Source organism: Argiope bruennichi, chromosome 11, assembly GCF_947563725.1.
Source record: "Argiope bruennichi chromosome 11, qqArgBrue1.1, whole genome shotgun sequence".
In the NCBI taxonomy this organism is placed as follows: Eukaryota; Metazoa; Arthropoda; class Arachnida; order Araneae; family Araneidae; genus Argiope; species Argiope bruennichi.
Genome location: NC_079161.1, coordinates 21,928,843 through 21,947,565, shown reverse-complemented (window position 1 = coordinate 21,947,565; position 18,723 = coordinate 21,928,843). Strand labels below are relative to the sequence as shown.

The 18,723-nt window shown below is 26.5% G+C and overlaps 1 protein-coding gene across 4 annotated transcripts in view; it reads right to left on the bottom strand.

Annotated features, from left to right (window-relative positions):
- Positions 1 to 18,723, bottom strand: part of LOC129956468 (poly [ADP-ribose] polymerase tankyrase-like) — a 141,044-nt gene that overhangs the window by 60,122 nt on the left and 62,199 nt on the right. For 2 of the 4 annotated variants that reach the window (XM_056068368.1, XM_056068369.1), the window contains exons 1-6: positions 15,239 to 15,649; positions 13,113 to 13,281; positions 9,088 to 9,748; positions 1,800 to 1,919; positions 1,371 to 1,532; positions 98 to 280 (exon numbers count right to left, since the gene is read on the bottom strand). In XM_056068368.1, coding sequence (XP_055924343.1) covers positions 98 to 280; positions 1,371 to 1,532; positions 1,800 to 1,919; positions 9,088 to 9,748; positions 13,113 to 13,281; positions 15,239 to 15,264 — 1,321 coding nt within the window. In that variant the 5' untranslated portion in view covers positions 15,265 to 15,649. Of the gene's footprint in view, positions 1 to 97; positions 281 to 1,370; positions 1,533 to 1,799; positions 1,920 to 9,087; positions 9,749 to 13,112; positions 13,282 to 15,238; positions 15,650 to 18,723 lie in introns of those variants that run through there. The other 2 variants (XM_056068371.1, XM_056068370.1) reach the window with 1 other exon arrangement.

Here is an 18,723-nt window from a genome sequence, read left to right as displayed (position 1 = left end):
TAAACCACTATTACAACTTGTAAGGTATACAATTATACTTCCAGATTAAAAAAATAGATAAATAAGGATTCACAATAGTTATTTAAGGAAGAAATACCTGTTGTTGAGGCCCGAGTAACCTTTGCTGCTGGTTCTGGCCTTTTTGGTCGACCCCTGTTGACAGCTCTATTCGCAGCCCGATTTCGCAATTGAGAAATTTTAGTTTTCTGTTCATTTTTCAAATTTTCTTGTTGAAGCCGTAAAATTTCTTCATCTTCTTTTCCAACAATGGAAACGTCGACTAAAGTAGGACAATTTAATTTATTAATTCTTTAAGAACTAAATTAAATGTCAGACAAAATCATTAAAGAGGGGGGGGTTATAAAATATAGTATGAAATTCCTGGCTTATAAATAAAAGAATCAGCATTTGAAGATGTTATTCATTACAGGGTCCCATAAATTAATTTGTAAAAATTTCAATTCTCATTCATTATTTTATTTAATTTTATTCTTTAAAAATGTTTTCAAATTTGAATACAAAACAACTTTTATCAAATAACATTTAACTTAGCAAATAACATTCAAATTTCAAATAATAATGATGGTGATATGAGGCTTTAAAAGATATTCTTGATATCCTCGTTGATATCACGAAAACCTGCCTTCCTTCAATCTAACAATTAACACAAAAATTCTATAAAATCTAAGAAATAACAGCTTTGCATGATGACATGATATCCTTATTATAATCTAAGATTACTATTTTTCTCTTCTATATCATTAAGGCTTCTTAAAAAAAAGGACATACACAGAAACAAACGAAGGTCATAAAATTTCATAAGTTTTTTTGCCCTTATAAACCCTTGAAAACATTGCCAAAAAAAGTAAAATAAAAACAAATCTTAACTCAAGGGACATTGAAATTTAAAAAATACTTTTAATTAATAATAACCAAAGAAAATTAATAATTGCTTATTTTCTTAGTTATCAAATTCAGGATGATTTTTTAAAATTATTATTGTTGAAAATAAGTTTGAAATATTTTTCAACTCCATGTTCCACATGAAAAAAATATCAAGAAATGTTGCTTTAACTCGAATGCAGTTTTAGAAAATAAGATGTTAATTCAATTGTGAAAAATCACAATCTTCCCACAAAAAAAATATTCATTTTCAGTAAACATACAATTTTCAACTTAAACATATTAAATTTGATCTACTGTCGCAAGTGCTTCAAATATATAAGCTGAAAGGTCTAATAGCAGAAAGTCTTATCTTTTTAGAATTTCCTTGGTTATACAAAATACAAGAAAAACTCAAATATAGTTTGAAATCAGAATTGCCTGAAAAATTTTAATTATAAAAAGGGCAGTACAAAACTGCAACTCACCTCCATCTGTGGTAACTTGCAATGGAGATATGTCCATTCCATTTTCAACATTTAATGCTCTTTGAAGAATGTTTAGAGTTCTCTGTCGCTCTTCCTGTGGTAGCTGATATTTATTTTTATCAACACGTTTTAGCCTTAGATTTGTCAGAACACATTCAAAGTCTATAAAAACAAAATGTAATGAATTTAAAAATAAATAGTTTGGTAAACGTACTTAGATTAAACAGCAAGACAAGAGCAATAATCAACCGATTTAAAATTTGAGAAAAAATTATTTAAAAAATTCTATATAAGGCACTAAACATTATTCAATATGAATGAATTAGAAAAACGGAAATTAAAAGTGCAAGATTTTGAGTGTTGCGGACAGAAAAATAATAACAGGGAAAATAAGAATAGCAATTAACAAATATATATATATATACCTACCTGTTTGGTCATAGAAATCGGGAATATATATGTCAGCTTCTTTATCACTCATCCACTGTATTTTAAATCTTTTACTACTTTTGTACACATTTTGGGCTGTTCTACAAACAAAAAAACTCCCTGAAAATACAAAATAAATATCAGTAATATTTTTTAATGTTACATATTTAAACAAATTAATCTGAAACAATAAAATCTTCAGGTTTAATATTGTAATTTTCAAAGATTTCAGATAAAAATAACTAATAATTTTTTTAGATACACTTAACTTTATAGATTTAGATTGTGTAGATACATTTTAGTTCATTTTTTATATAGCTCTTTAAAACCCATTAATAATATACATGTAAATGTCTTTTAAAAGCAGATTCATTATTTGCTTATTTACAACATAAATCCATTTCTCATTAAAAAAATATTTTAGTATATTTTCCGTGACATTATCATATATAATTATTCTTTTTTTTTTTTTTTTTTTTTTTTTACATTTATATATTTACAGTAGTTACTCAAATTCGAGCTATAATAGCTATAAATTATCTTTAATGCAGACAATGTATATGGTACTGAAAACTCAATACCTATAATTTTTAGAGCAGATACACTTTTGTATTTATATCCAGCTAATATTTAAAATTTAAAATTTCATAAGCAATCATATAAAATGAATTAAAAAAATAACTGAGGTTGACAGTTTTGCCAACCTTGCAAATTTCCATCACACACACTTCCAAATCTCTTCTCTTAGGATAAAATTGTAATAGTTAACAGTTCCAAGGTTTTATTTGGCCATTTTGAAGAAAAAGATGTTTTTCACAAATGGTGCTTGAAATTCACTTTTAAAAGTTTCCCTTATGGGATTTCACAAATAAGAAAACTCCTAAGCTGAATCACTTGGCAGATAATTAGTTCATACTAAATGCATTTTATAATTAAACTTATCAAATCCTTTATAAGGATTAAGAAAAAAATGCTGGAATTAAGATAATTAAAAAATTGCAGAAAAAAAGTAGTAATAAATTTAACAAAAGCAAATTCTTCTTATTACTAAAACAAAGCATTTAAGATAGATTTGTTCAAAATAAAAAAAAAATGAAAAATAACTTTAAAATAAAAAAACACATCTGTTTCCCAATGTTAAAACACTTTCAAAACACACACACACACAAAAAGCATTACAATGTCGAATTTTAATTAAAATGGTGGGTAATGACATTATGAGTTCAATGTCACATGTAATTTTCTTTCAGAAATAAACTAAAATTGTACATGAGGGTTATATGAATCGGGATGATTTTTAATAGAAAATAATACACATTACTATTTAAACAGACATATTTTATATGACTAAAATTATACAAATAAATTAAAATGAAGCACTATAGATAGTCTAAATATTTCATATCAATTAATAAAGATAAATTTGTTCACTTATAAAATAATAATTTATTTTAATTAATCTGAAATTAGATTTTATTTTAAATCTGAATAGAATTCCAGCTAAAAATTCAACCTAACATATTAAACTAAATCATAAAAAATCCATTATATTTTTTCATATCATAATTTGTACATAATTCAAAAATTCTTCCTTTTTTCAAGTCAAAAATGTAGTTAGTAAATTTATAAATCATTCAAATTTAACTGCAAAAATGTAATGACACAAATCAGTACACAGTACAAGGCTAAAAGGTGTCATGAAAATTCAAAAATACACAAATAATCAATTATGGAAACTAAAAGGAGAGTCGAATTATTTGAATACAAAATAATAAAAGATAACTGAGAAGAGGGCAATTTTTTTTCAATTTGCACTTTAACACACTTTAACATGAGTAAAGTACATAAAATATTAAACTGAGTCATGTATCATTTACTTCTATGCTTTCTAAAATTAAATTAAAAACAATTTTATATGAGCAGGAATTTGAAGAATAACTAATCTTGTATGAGCAACTATGAGTAAAATATACAATAAAATTATGAAATGCACAGATTCCTTCTTCCTCACAACTTACTTTTAAAAAAACGGATATTTATTTTTCAGATCTCTGATTTACGATCACTGAATATTTTTATTGGCAAATCCTTTTTAGAATTCAGCTATGCTTATTTCCTTACTTTGTTTTATTAAGCCAACATCAATGCAGTGTGTCATAAGCATTACAATTTCAAAGATTTCTTTAAAAAGATTTTACAATAATGAAACAGTATTCATGACTGTAATTCTAAAAATTTTATGGTATAAATTACTATTTCCATAAAGCTAAAATCCACCACCACCACTTTTCTCGAACATGAAGAAAAATTGACAAGACTTAAAATTGTTGGCTAAAGAAATTATATATTCCAGTAATGAATCTATTCATAGAACAATAAATTTTCTGATTAATGAACAATACTGATTTAATCTTCTGTTTCATAAACATAATTGTGAGGAGAATTCTTATGCTCAGATAAATTTTTTTTTAAATAGAAATTACATTACATTCATGACACTTTTTCTCTCAGAATATAGACTTTTATTTTAGCTGTTTTAGTAAGCAAATTTTAATATGCAGTACTTCTATTTAATTCAACCACAAAAAGAAATTATACTTGAAAATCATATAACTGGAATTCATTTTTTTTTCATATGAGCTCAGTTCAAACTCTAACACATTAATTAAGAATGCTTTATCTGATTTTATCTCTTTCCCAATATCTTTAAAGAAGTTTATATTTTCAATAATAAAGAATGGGAGGAAGGGAGAGATTATTTCTCTGATTACATTGATAATCTTTTTAAAATATTTAAATTAAAAAGTATGATTATCAATAAACAAATTTTCTTTATTTCTTTTACATCCTTTTAAATGATTTTTCAGATTCACATATACAGAGTTTGAACATAAAACATATTGCTTCAAATCTTATTTTATTTTAAAATGCTGCAAATATTTTCATAATTAGAATATTCCAATCCAGATTATTCATATTTTTCCCAAAAGTCCTCAATTCTAAAAATTATGCAATTGAATTATAAAAGGTCAATAAATATTTTATCTCGAATTTAAAAATGACTGCATTTTACATATAATATACATTATGAGATCAATATTTTTGAGGATACAACTGTTTAATATTTGAAATAATATCAATAAGATTTCAATTTTTTTACAGCTTGGTTAACTGAGGGAGTTTTGGTAAACAATTATTATAAGTGTAATTTCAAGAATGGGCTTAGTTAGCAAATTATATACAATGATATATACATTCAAAGGTAACTGGGACTTAATTTTGAAAATAACATGTAGCAAAAATCCAACATATTTTGAATGTTGTTGGTGTGATGGCCAAACATAACTTAGCATTTTAATTAATTTCACCAAAAAGAACATATTGTTTTAGATAAAGCAAACTGTCATTACCAAAAAAAATTAAGTCAACTTTTTCAAGATTAACAATAAAAAAAATTGTGATCTTTTTCAACATTTCCTCAAATCAACAAATGATCATTTTATTTTGATGAATACACTATTTAAACATACATTAATTTATTAAACATAATATATCAGCTGGATTAAACATAATCCAGCAATAAAAAAAAGTTTCATTATGTTTATATCAAAAAAACAGAATCTAAAATTAGAGGATATACTTAAATAATTACTGCTTTATTTTGTGTTAAAAATGCTTTAAAATACTTTATGTTTTTAAAATAATTTGTGCTTTCCCATTATAAAAATATTAATATCTTAAAAATAAATATAGCATATGGATATTAATGTATTTAAATCAAAAAAATTTTTGAAACAATTATTGAAAAAAAAAATCTTTTATAGGGAGAGGAGGGAAAAATACTTCAGATTTTCATGAAATATTCCAATAAAATATAGTACAATTTCAAAACAGTCATAACTTTACTTAGAGATAATAAGTGGTGCAAGAATTGAAAATTCTGAAAATTTGGTTTATGAAACAATAATCAGAAACCACATATAATATTGCAAACTTTGAAGATTTATTATTAGTAAACTGAACTATTTTTCATAAAATCAGGTAAAAAACTAATTGATCAAGAGAGTGAGAATGGTTCCCTGACATAAATATCTATATAAATTATACGAAAAACACCAATCATTCAATTACCGATTCTGTATTAATTCAAAAAATATAATTTTATTGATGCTAGATAATGATGACAGATTTTTATTACTAAACTAGTTTAGAATCTGTTTTATATATCAATTTTTCCCCCCCAATCAATCAACTTTTTTTTTCTTTTTTTTTTATGTTTTAATATATAGCATATGTTCTAATATTTTTAAATGTAAAACTTTACAGATGAATGTATTAAAAAAAATGTTAAGATGTTGCTTAAAAGAAGTTGCTAAGAAAAACAACACCTATTATTGCAATTGATTAATATTTATTATTAAACTGCTGGGTAATATTTTTGTGTCTTGTTTGAGTTCAGTTAAGTATAAAATGGTCCAAATTAAGGAAACAAAATTATTTGATTTGTCACTAACTTTTACAATGATAAAGGTAATTACTTCCTTCGAAATCAGTACAATCAAAATAACAGGCTATATATAAAAAAAATTTCCATGGATTTTGATAATATTTTTATACCCCACCCACAAAATGGGTTAAAGGACTAAAAGTTAAATCAATAAAAGTCAGGTGAAAACTTCACAGGATCATCATTATATCTCCCCATTGTGTGGATCATGTCCCCTTTCCCTGGGTGAGACCATGTCTGTCTGTAAGGAGAAACTTAATCCCACACCATCAACAATATATAAAGGGCTAAATATATACTCAATAAAAAAAAATCTTCACTAGCTAGAACATTAAAAATTATAGAAGCTCGAACGCTTTAACAAATTGGCAAAGTTTGTATATCATATTTGCCTTTCAGGACAATTATTCCAGTATTTCAATGTATGGTGGTACCAATTGTTGAAGAAAGGAGGAGAGAGTTCTCATGAAACATTATCTTAACATGCAACATTCCTGGAACTATCACTCTAGAACCTTTCTCTGAATATCACTCTAGAACCTTTCTTTTTGTTGATTTTTTTTCTAGTAATCCATTAAACTAAGCTTTATGACTATACTTTTGATTTATCATATTCAATATCCAGAAGATAATAATAATTAAAAAAAATGTTCTATTTGCATTTGAATAGAAAATTAAGCAATTCCCCATTTAAGCACTTTTAAGGTACTTAAAATGGCTTTCAAATTTAATCAGTTAAGTGTGTTCGACATATATGCACATCAAACCAAATCATTTTAGAGCAATCGCAGTGAATTTTTATTTACTAAAAATGAAATCTTATTAACTTCATTACAATTTTTTGCAAAATTTGCTATGCAACCATTTGTACTGTGTTTGATGTGTATATAAACTATAGCTTGACTTTAAAAAAAAGAGAAATTTGAGGACCTTTAAAAAATAAATTCTGCATTTAACTGGTTAAGCACTCCACATAATAGATGCCTAAACACAAGAGTATAGCATTCTTCATGACGCTTTACTCTCTGTATTTCATTTTGACATCTGCTTTTAGCCTGAGTTCTTCAATATAAAAGTAAATAATATCATTGCCAGTGTTTTCAGTTTCTACACAAGAAAATTTATACTTTATAGCTTTTACTTTCTTGTACTAAAAAACTTATCATTTGAAATTATGTCTGACAAAACATCTGTTCTATTAATTTTTTTATTAATAAGTTAAATTTTAAAAGTAACTCTTCTACAAGTAATCAGTCCACTCATTGTATCTCCTTAGAGAATTAATTTAATACTTACTTTCCCTTTCAAAATTCTTAATGATTTTAGACAACTCTTCATAACTCAAAATTAAACTAACAGAGAAATAAACTTTAGAACATTGAAATTAGGTTCTATGTTCCACATACATTTGTTCCAATTACACTTTTGATTATAGTATATTCTCATTTCCAAGCTTGTGAATCATTTGCTAATGGCTGCCATTCTGAATTGGGGGGGGGGGATTCATTTGAAAAGAATTCAACATTCATTCTTTTAGAAAAAATTTTCTCAACTGTCACATGTAGCCTCAAAAATTCTAATTTGAACAACCATAAAGTAATCATAAACAGTTGAAATTTAAGAAAATTTTAGAATTTCTATTAATTTTTGCAAACGAAAATTTTTTAAATACAATCACTCTTAAAAGTTTTCTCATGAATTGAAGTTGTTGCTTAACTTTTGCTCTGAGCTTAATTTAAACACACATACACACACACTTTTTATCTCTAATGGCAATAGCTGAATTTTAAAAATAGATATGGATAAGCTGGAAAAGTGGAAATGAAACAAACAAAATTTCCTTAATAACATTGTAATTAGATAAATCAAATATCTATAATTAGTTTTTATGCTATTTTTTAAATATCTATAATTAATTATTTTTTATGCTATTTTTCCATCATTCTTACTGAAGGCAGAATTTTTCACATAAACTGGCTCAACCCACTCAAAAACTTGCCTTAATGCTAATACTTTAAATTATAGTATTCATCGTAAGTGAAAATACTCGTTCTTTTCCAATCTATTCATGTAGATAGATATATAATTTATACAAGTTGCATATGGATGAATTGTAATTAAAGGCTCAAAAAAACATTCTGAGATATTATTCCAGAAGCTGATTCTTAATTACAATTATCACTAAAAAGTAAAATTTTATATCATCCTTTGGTCTCGTACATAATACTGCTTTAATTTTATTTATAAAATCATTTTTATTTCATTCAATCATTCATTTTATTTACATTATTATCATTTTTATTTCATTCAATCATTCATTCATTTTATTTACATTATTATCATTTTTATTTCATTCAATCATTCATTCATTTTATTTACATTATCATTTTTATTTCATTCAATCATTCATTCATTTTATTTACATTATCATTTTTATTTCATTCAATCATTCATTCATTTTATTTACATTATCATTTTTATTTCATTCAATCATTCATTCATTTTATTTACATTATCATTTTTATTTCATTCAATCATTCATTCATTTTATTTACATTATCATTTTTATTTCATTCAATCATTCATTCATTTTATTTACATTATCATTTTTATTTACATTATCATTTTTATTTCATTCAATCATTCATTCATTCATTTTATTTACATTATCATTTTTATTTCATTCATTCATTCATTCATTCATTCATTTCACTGATATTTTGTTCATTAAAATATTTTTTAATTTCACAAAATTTGACTACTAAAAGGAAGCTTGCATACCATTCTCATTTCGAACAGCCAGAAACTCTCCTTTATGGAACACAACAATTTTGTCCTCCGGTGTCTTGACTACTTGCTGCCTTAGAATGGCAGGGATGATGCTTGGAGGAGGTGGCGATTGAAATGGCTGATGCTGAAGACGCACTCGCTTACTTGCCCTGCCTGATGATCCATCGAGATCGGAGGCATCAGACTGTCTCTTAAGATTTCTCTTTTGAGACTTCAATAACGGGGGTGATGAATGTGACTGAGACTGATGAGTGCTCTTCGTATGTCTTGAATTTGAAGGAGGTGTGCTTGCTACTTCTTGAGATAAAACAGGGGCAGTTCCTGCCACCTGTGGACTGAGAGTGGGAGGATTTGCAGCAACTTTCTTGCCACTAGGCTGTGTGTTTACGGCAGGAATGGGAGTAGTGTTCTTAATGGCTTTGCGCTCAGCCGCAGTAGGAGTCCTAGTCACCTGTTTAGCGGGAGAGGGCGGAGGCAGATTGCGAGTAGCCCGCCTCTCAGATGGCGGAGAGGTTGCAGGGGTGGAGTTGGGGGGATTGGAAGGAGGATTTCTGCGAGCACGGTTTCCTTTAGCATTGCTGGTAGACTGTCGAGATTTCTTTGCTTCTTGAGTTAATGATTTGGCCATCTGTTTGTCTGTTTTAGTTGCACACTGTAAAAAATATTTTTCTTTAATGAAAATATACATTGCTAATTATTACAGCAAAAAAGCAAGACAAAACATTGTTGAAAAAATTATTCTACATGAAATTAATGTTTATTATTCAATTCAATCACAATCAACATAAATTAAATACTAAGTATATTATATATAATTAATAGTCGTCAAATTTACAAATATACATGGTTTTTCAAGGAAGGAATATTTTATTAGCTATTCTCTTATATACTTAATGCTCATATAAATACATCAGAATGAGACTGGAAACTATCTTCTTTCTATAAAGCATAAATCAAAATAAAACGTTACTAGGAAAATGTAGCATATTTTTGATAATAATATTCAGATGTGAACTCTACATTTTAAGGGAACTTTACATATCAACACAGTAATCATTCCTCTTTCAGAATTTAATCCACATTAAAGCAAACAGCAAAATCCCAGAAGAGAAATTTTCTAATCAATTATTTAAAAAAAAAAAAAAAAACTGGATGGCACAGAAAATTTTTTAATACCCAATGATGGCAGTTTGGAATAAACCAGGATTTAAATGAAATTAATACATTTAAAATTGAAATATCTGCTTCAATAAATTAAATTTAGCTATCATTTTGTACAAAAATATAACCACTTTAAAATAAGAAGTTTTTCAAAATGAAGAATATCTCATTTGTTGATGAAAACTTAAATATCTATTTAAACCATCCTTTACTCAATAATCATTATAAGAAATGAAAACATGAAGTTTGTCACTCTAAATTTCAAACACACTTATTAAATATCCAGTTGCAAGAAGTAGATAAATAGCAAGTCTTTAATACATAAAAATAATGCTTTTTAATGATCTTTGAATAAAGCGGTTAATTTAAAAAAATGATATAAAATAATAAATTAAAATCTTGCAAATAATCAAGTTTTTCACATTCAAAGGTAAAGAAAAAGAAAACCGAAAGTAATCCTTCTCCCTTTAATAACTTCCTTTCCCTTCAATCTAGAAAACTTCATTGCATTTTGATTTTAGTCATGTATAAATGTCATATAAGAATGAATCATTATATAAAGGAGGTGATGAATGAAAAGAAGGGAGAAAAAAAAAAAGATGAGAAGTCTCTAATGAACCAATAAGTAACAAAATACTGTTTAACTACCTCACACACAATGGGGGGGGGGGGGGCAGATAATAAACTTGTGATTTATTAACATGAATGTAAATGAACAAATAATACAGTTACAACACTTCTAAATTGAGATCAAACAAATGTGAAGATATTTCTTTCATCATTTTAAATGTTGTATATATTTCTTTATAATTTTAAAGAATTTAAGATAGAAAAAGTAAATAATGCCCATTAAAAAAATTGCCAAATGAAATATTTATTATAAATATTATCTCATTTTAAAACACCTATTTTAATATAAAGAGTAAGCAAATTAACATTTTTTTTTTTTTTTTTCATTTTAACAAAAATTTTAGTAAATTGCTGCCTCCATTTCTAGCTTATTGTCTAAAGAGTTGGGAATTATTCATATCTTTATTATTAATAAAAAAGAATGTGTGCATGTGTTAGGATATTGGCATTAAAGGTTACACTGTTTTATCTCAATCTATTAAATTTGGTACAAATATACTTAAAAGAAAAAAAATATGCACCCTGGAATAATTTGCATAAAATTTTTTGTTATATAAAAATTAAACAAGATTTTGACATTTATCCAACTTTCAAAAATACTATAGCAAAAAAAAAAAAAAAAAAAAAAAAAAACTACACAATTTAAAAAAATTATCTTTTTAATGACACCAACTTATTTGTCAAGCATTTTTTTTTTTTTTTTTTTTGTGGGGGAGGGAGAGAAACTGGCAAGGCTATTTTTTTTTTAATTTTACATAATTTTTTAACAATGAATATCACTTCTACAAAGAAATTCAAATCATTTTCGCTGTTTTGTTAAATATTTTAATTGTACATTTTCCTATTGTTAAAAGCAAAGGAAAAAAGATTGTGTTTAATATCAGTAGGAATAAGAAAGAGAAAGTACAGTGACCGAATGTACAGAAATTAAATTAGACAGTTACATTTTTAATAAGCATTATAAATCAAAATTATTTTATACTCGATTAAAGTTTAATTTACACAGTCAATAATATAGGTGCAATGTCATTAAAATAACATAGTCTAATGTCCATTATAACCTGACGTGTATAGATACTCTCTAGTTGGAATTGTGAACAAAATTAAAGCTATACAAAAGTTATAGTTATAAGTTAAAGTTATGTATATAATTAAACTGATGCATTAAAAGTTATACATAAGTTATGCACTAAATAAAGTATGAAGTTATACATGCCAAATATTTCCAGGAAATCAAGTAATTGGGGGGGGGGGAGCAGCTACTTAAAAATAAGAACAAATAGAGTGGAATTCCACTGTAGATTATCTTAATTTTCTTTTAATACATTCATATATTCTTGTTCTTAATATTTATTTTATTTAAGTCTTATTAAAATATAAAACACCATGTTAACTGTTTTGATCAAGTCTGTTGTCACTGTTTTACGTCATTTCCAACAATTCTTTTTATTTATTTCCCAATAAAAAGTGTCTTAAGCAAGTTCTGCATATAAATCACACAACAGAAGAATTCAAAATTTCTAAGAATGCATTTTTCTCTAAAATTCTAGCATTTCTAAACCTAAAGAAATGAATTTAAGAGCATTTCATTAAAATTTTCTTATCTTTCAGTTATAAACTTAAAGTTCCATTTTCCAATCTGAAGCTCCAACAAAAATAAGACTATGAAATGAAATTTTCCCAAAAGGAGCTTTGAGTGGATAAAATTGAAGTCCTGAATCAATAAGAGCTTACTAAAGCAATTGCAATAACTCAATTCAAATCCCCCCCCCAAAAAAATCTAAATCTACGCCTTTGCTCAACAATTTAATTCAGTGCCATGATTTAACAGTGAATATGGAAATAACTGAATCTGTTACAATTAAATACATGAAAGGATAACTTTCAAATAGTAAGACAATATAAACAAAAATTATAATTGCATGCACTACAGACAAGACTATCCTCCTTAATAACTAAATATATCCATTTAATATCTGTCAAGTGCCAATAAGAAAAAAATTTAAGTCTAAAGATTTTAGGACTGACAGATTAGATATAAATTTCAATTTGTTTTAGAGTTACCCATCAGTTAATTTCAAGTTATTAACATTGACATTTTTTGCAATTTCAAATTATTTTTACGAGTCTGTCTACATAATTTCACATTTCTAATATCCACAATTTATCATAGCCTATAAATAAAACATACTTCCAAGAAAGTCAAATTTCAAAATAAAACTTACTGGAGCTACATCATTGTGATTAGAAACAGCTAAGGAAATAGGTCCATCATCACATCCATTTGTTTCAACATTTTGATCCATGACTACACGTCCAGTAACTACTCTTAAATCTTGAGGCTCTGGCTCCAGGACAGGAGAGGGCCTCACTCGTTTTCTCCAATTTTCTCGGCTATTAAAAGGAAAAAGTTGAAGTTAGTACTTATATCTAGTATTGTAAGAGTAATTGTAATATAAAAGGTAGTTCTAATTATTTTTAATTAAATTTCAAATCTTTTAGAAGCATTGTTAATGAAAATCCACCCAAATTCTCAAAACCTGGCAGCAAAATAAATGAATATTTTAATTTTAATTAAAATAATTCAATAATTAATCTAGTATAATTACTGAACAAGAAATATTGATTTTCATATATATTTCATTAAAATTTTAACCTTTTATTGCTTTTATTTGATTTAATTTAATTTCATAAACAAAAACATGGTTAAAACCAAATTATGGTTTGAATCAAAAGTTATTAAAAAAGTCTACAATAAAGAGACAAATTAAATTTCATTATTAATAATGATGAAAACTTGCTTTAAGAATTGTGTTATAATAATAATAAGCACAACAGCAAATTTTTCACTGAAATTATTTGACTCTTAAAGAAATATACACTTATTTTTCATTCTTCACAAAGTGATACAACTCATCTGAAACAAGGAAAACTGAGAAGGGGGGGGTTATGTATTTTTTTTAATATAAAGCCATAAAACAATAAAAAGAGAGAAGAATTGTGTTTAAAAAATGAAACAGTTTTCTTTCTGCTCAAAAAAACTGCATTAAAAATGTAGAATAATAGCAGAAAATGTATAAAAACCAGAGAAAAAAAAGTGAAAAAAAAATGAAGCGTTTTAATCCTTTATTTATATTGCAATTGTAACTAATGTTCCCAATACAATACTTGATGTATGAAAATTAAAAAGATAAGTCAACTTTTAAAAAATAAAAATTTGAAAGAAAAGTAAAATTTCCCTTTTAGAAAAGTTTACAATATGTTAATAATAAATTAATAATTAATTTTAAGGCCTTCTCTTATCTATTTAGAATCATAAATCACAAAAAAAAATCAAATTTTATTTAACTACAAAATATATTTAAGTACTAAAAAATGCAGCTTTATGTTGTGGCTGTTGTTTTTAATCAATTAGTAAGCAAAATAATGAATTATTAAAAGAATTTTCAATTTGTCAGGGATTTAAGTTAAAAATAGTTAATATATATAAAATTAGTAGAATATTTACATTATATTAGTAAAATTTGTTTACAAGATTCAATTTCTTAAAATTTCACATAATATAAATGGAAATTTTATTTTATATCTCAAAGATTTCTACATAGTTTTTAATATTTTTAATTACTATTAATAAGTTATTTAATGCATGTCAAAACAAAAGCCCAAAATTCCACTCTGAAACAGAAAGATTTTTTTTCAGTGCATATTTCAATTATTAAAATAAATCAAACAATGTTCATTTTTATCAAATCATACATTTTTTTTATAAAACTAATTACAATTTAAAAATGAGCTTTCAGTAAATTATTTTATACTAAACCGTTTTAATTAAATATTTAACGTTTTAAAAAATGAAAATTTAAAATATTATCAGATAAAATATTTAATTTCAAAAATAAATTATTTATCAAAATTTAATCGATTTTTTAATATAAAATATTTATCTAATTTCGATTTTCTCTATACTAAACAACTTTGAGATATTACTCTACATGAATCAATTAGTTATTGATCGATATAAAAAATGAAAAATAACAGAGAATCTAAATTGGTTGTTGAAAAGTTCAAAATCAATCAATAATGTAAATCAATCTTAAGAAAACGAAGAGGGAAGGAATGTCTTTTTATATAAAAAGAACACAAATTCTAAAACTACAGAAATTAAGATCGATTTCTTCCATAAAACCAGGTGAAAAAAGCGGACGCCATTACAAATTTACATTATCGTGAAATGGATAACAAGCCACATGATGAAAAGACAATTCTTTAAACGTTATCGACATAAATCAACAACTCCCTAAATCAAAATAAAACCGAACATACAGAATTCACAATACAAAATTCCACTCACACAACAACTCTCCGAGTAGATGGCATTTCTCATACTTTTGAAACAATACTCTGTACCACAACGATTGTTTAATGTGTGCAGCAGCGTTATAATCACATCCCCCACCGCAATATGGAAGATCGTCGCTATTTATCACAGAACAGCCGGCAAAAATCGCGAGCACGATTTCAGACGGGAAATATTCCACTTCTCAGCAGACACACATCCACAACTTAACGGGAATCGTTCACAACAGCGTTTACCGAAACAGACAGAAAAGAGTTGACAGTAGATCTTTACGCTTCGCTAACTTGTCCAGTGGAAATTAAAAACGAAAATAAAATCGGTGGAAAGAAAAAAAACATCGGCTCCGTTCGTTTATTTTTTTTCCCCAATTTCTTCCGAATGTAACGTAACGGCGGCTCCGGGTGGGTGGATAACATGGCGTCCGAGGATTACGGAGAGGAAGCAACGGCTGATTCTATTGGCTGGTGGCTCTCCTGATTCTTCTCATTGATTGGGAAAAGCGGGGTATGGCTGCACGTGCTGTTTCCACGGCTACCCGCTTTGCAGGTTCACATGGAGGGGGATTCTTCGGTAGAAGCTCGGAATACCCCCTGCCAATAGCACCAAAACAGCGGGCCCGGTTTGCCTCGGCGTAGAACGCCGGGTTTGTTGACATCTCTCAAGAGCAATAACGAGCAGTATTGTTTTTTCACGCCGAATTAAAGGCCAAGTCTGTTGAACTCACCGGGAGAAAACGGAATTGTTTACTATTTTCCTTTTTTCGAACGAAATGAAAGCAATGCTTTATTAGAAGAGTTAGTTATGTTTTAAAGCTCCCATCTTATTTTTCAGCAAAACTCCAATTGGCTTTATTTACTAAAGTTTTAAATTTATAAACGATAAAAACGTTTCCTATTAAATAAATTGAAATAATCAGAAACTAAAAGAAATTAAGATCGAACATAATTTCTCAATAATTACTCAGGCTACAGCAAATATTAAAATAATAATAACATGGTATATTAAACTTGTGGTACTCGAAGCATATTTTGCAATTGAGAAAAAAGTGGGGTTTTTTTAAAAAATTGTCTTTTAGTTTATATATGCAGCAAATAAAGAAAACAAGCGAGCTATGATTTTTCTTTATCGAAGAGATTTTAACTTTTTTCTTTCATTTAAAATAATTGTAATTTGATGAAAAAATAAGGAAGCACAAGGAGTAAGTATACTAGTTAAAATGTTGACATATCTGACTTATTGTTTATTTGAAGATAAATTTTCGAAGGAAATTGGTTCAGTTAATTATTAATAATAATCAAATCATAACGTTTTATAATAAAATAAAAATGGAAACTTAAAAGCAGAAATTAATTAAAGAAGAATATATTTTTCACAATTTTTTATTCTGTTACATAATAGCGTTATTTTCAAAATGTCCTGTTAATTATCACATCAGAGATAAATTTTTAAAAATGTATCTTGTTAGCATAAAAATAAAACGTCATCTTTAAAAAATTGTTAAATATATAAAAATACCCCATCGGAATTTCAATTTTAATCGTTAAAAATTCATAGAAATGTGTGTAATTAAAAGAAATTAGGTGTTTGATTCGTATTATGGAATTAAACAACAATTAAATGAGAATTACAGGAAAATCTGTACTAGAGAAGCATACCAAAATTAAAAGATTCAGCAAACGATATTTAAAAAAAATTAAATTTATAAATCAGTTGATAAATCTATACAGTTGTAGTTCATTGTTAAAGATCTTTTGTCAAACAACTTTAAAATTATTTATCGATAATATGAAAATAGAGATCTAATTTTTTTTTTAATGTATTTATAGTACGAATCATTATTTAAATAGACAGTAAAATACTGTTAAAAAGAGACAGGAAGAGAATCTTTATGAATAATATTTCTGCTATCTACCAACAAAAAGAAATGAAAATAAACAACAAAACAGCACTATATAAGCAAGTAATTTTTTTAAAAAAAATCTGAATTCCCACTTGAAAAAGATCGGCGATTATGCAATCACTGTAAAGGTTCAAGGTCAAAGAATCGGAGCGAAATTCCTGCTCGAAAGTTTTAATGGCATCTCAGAGAATACTTTAATGCAGACACTTCTTACCAGAATATCGTAATACTGAAACACGTGCAACACTGATTATGCAATTTTCTATCTCTTATTTTAAATGCCGTTTTCACAGAAATAATGATAAAATTTACATAAATTCTATTACATATCATTAGTGTTAACAACACTGATTTATTAACTACGTTCTCTGGAGTAGAATAATAATTAAAATCATTTATTAATAAGATATGATACTTTTAAATATATTTTATAATAGTTTTGCGATTATTTAATTTTCTCTCAAGCAAACAGAACGTTAATTGCAGAGTAAAATATCGTTCAGTTTTATTATTATTACTGATTTTCAAATTCCAACCATAAGTTAATATTAAGGGGAAAATCCAAAAGATAACAAAAGGAGTGACGACATAAACATTATATATTACTAAGCATGATGATGCACGCAAAAATAAATAAATCTCGAAAATCTGATTTTGCAATTTCTAATATCATTGATGATGCCACATCTGAAATATAAAACTTAATATCTACAAAAAATAAATATGTGTGTTCCATAGCAACCAAACCAACATTTACAGAACCAAGTTTGGCACATACACAAAGTGAAAAGAGGAAATGTACATCCCAGAGCGATTTTCTTAAAATTTTATTTAAAAATTAAGTTGAATTGGCGTCTTTTAACGATAAATCCTGAAAATATTACCAATTATAGAATTCAATTTTACAGCATTTCAAAATTTTAAAAATGGCTCTTTAATACCAACATAATAGACGTGAAAAATTTACCTAAATTTGGGTTACTAAAAAAAAAAAAAAAAAAAAAAAAAAGCCTACTTTTCACCAACAAAGTTATATTGTTACTTTGAAATGCAAATCGTTTTCATTATTTCGTCAAATATTTAATCGCATGATTTTCTTCCATTGTTAAAAGCTAAAAGATTCTATTCGATATCTGTGTAGCTTACAATAGAGAAAGAGTGAGAGAGAGAGTTACATTTTTAACAGCGCCATGGGGCCTGGTCTCCATTAAAAAGATCATGTAATTAATAGAACATATACAAGGCAATTAAATAAAATGGCTTCTATTCTTAAAATTTGGCGGGATCCTGGATATGAAGTTATATCAACAGAATTTAACTGAAATTAAATACATCCAATTATACCGGGCGAACCTGCTCGTCGCCAAAGTATGACTAGTGAAATAAAATAAAAAGTTTCAAAGGCAACACAGGCGATGGATTCAATTCAAGTGGCATCACTGACACATGACAAACATAAGAGCGCATGCCCTTTTGCTGATGGTCAGGTGTGTAGTGGAACAAAATCAAGGTGCCAGGTATTTATTACATGAACATGCGCTGAATGCTAATTATAACAGATAATTATTAGAGGTACTAA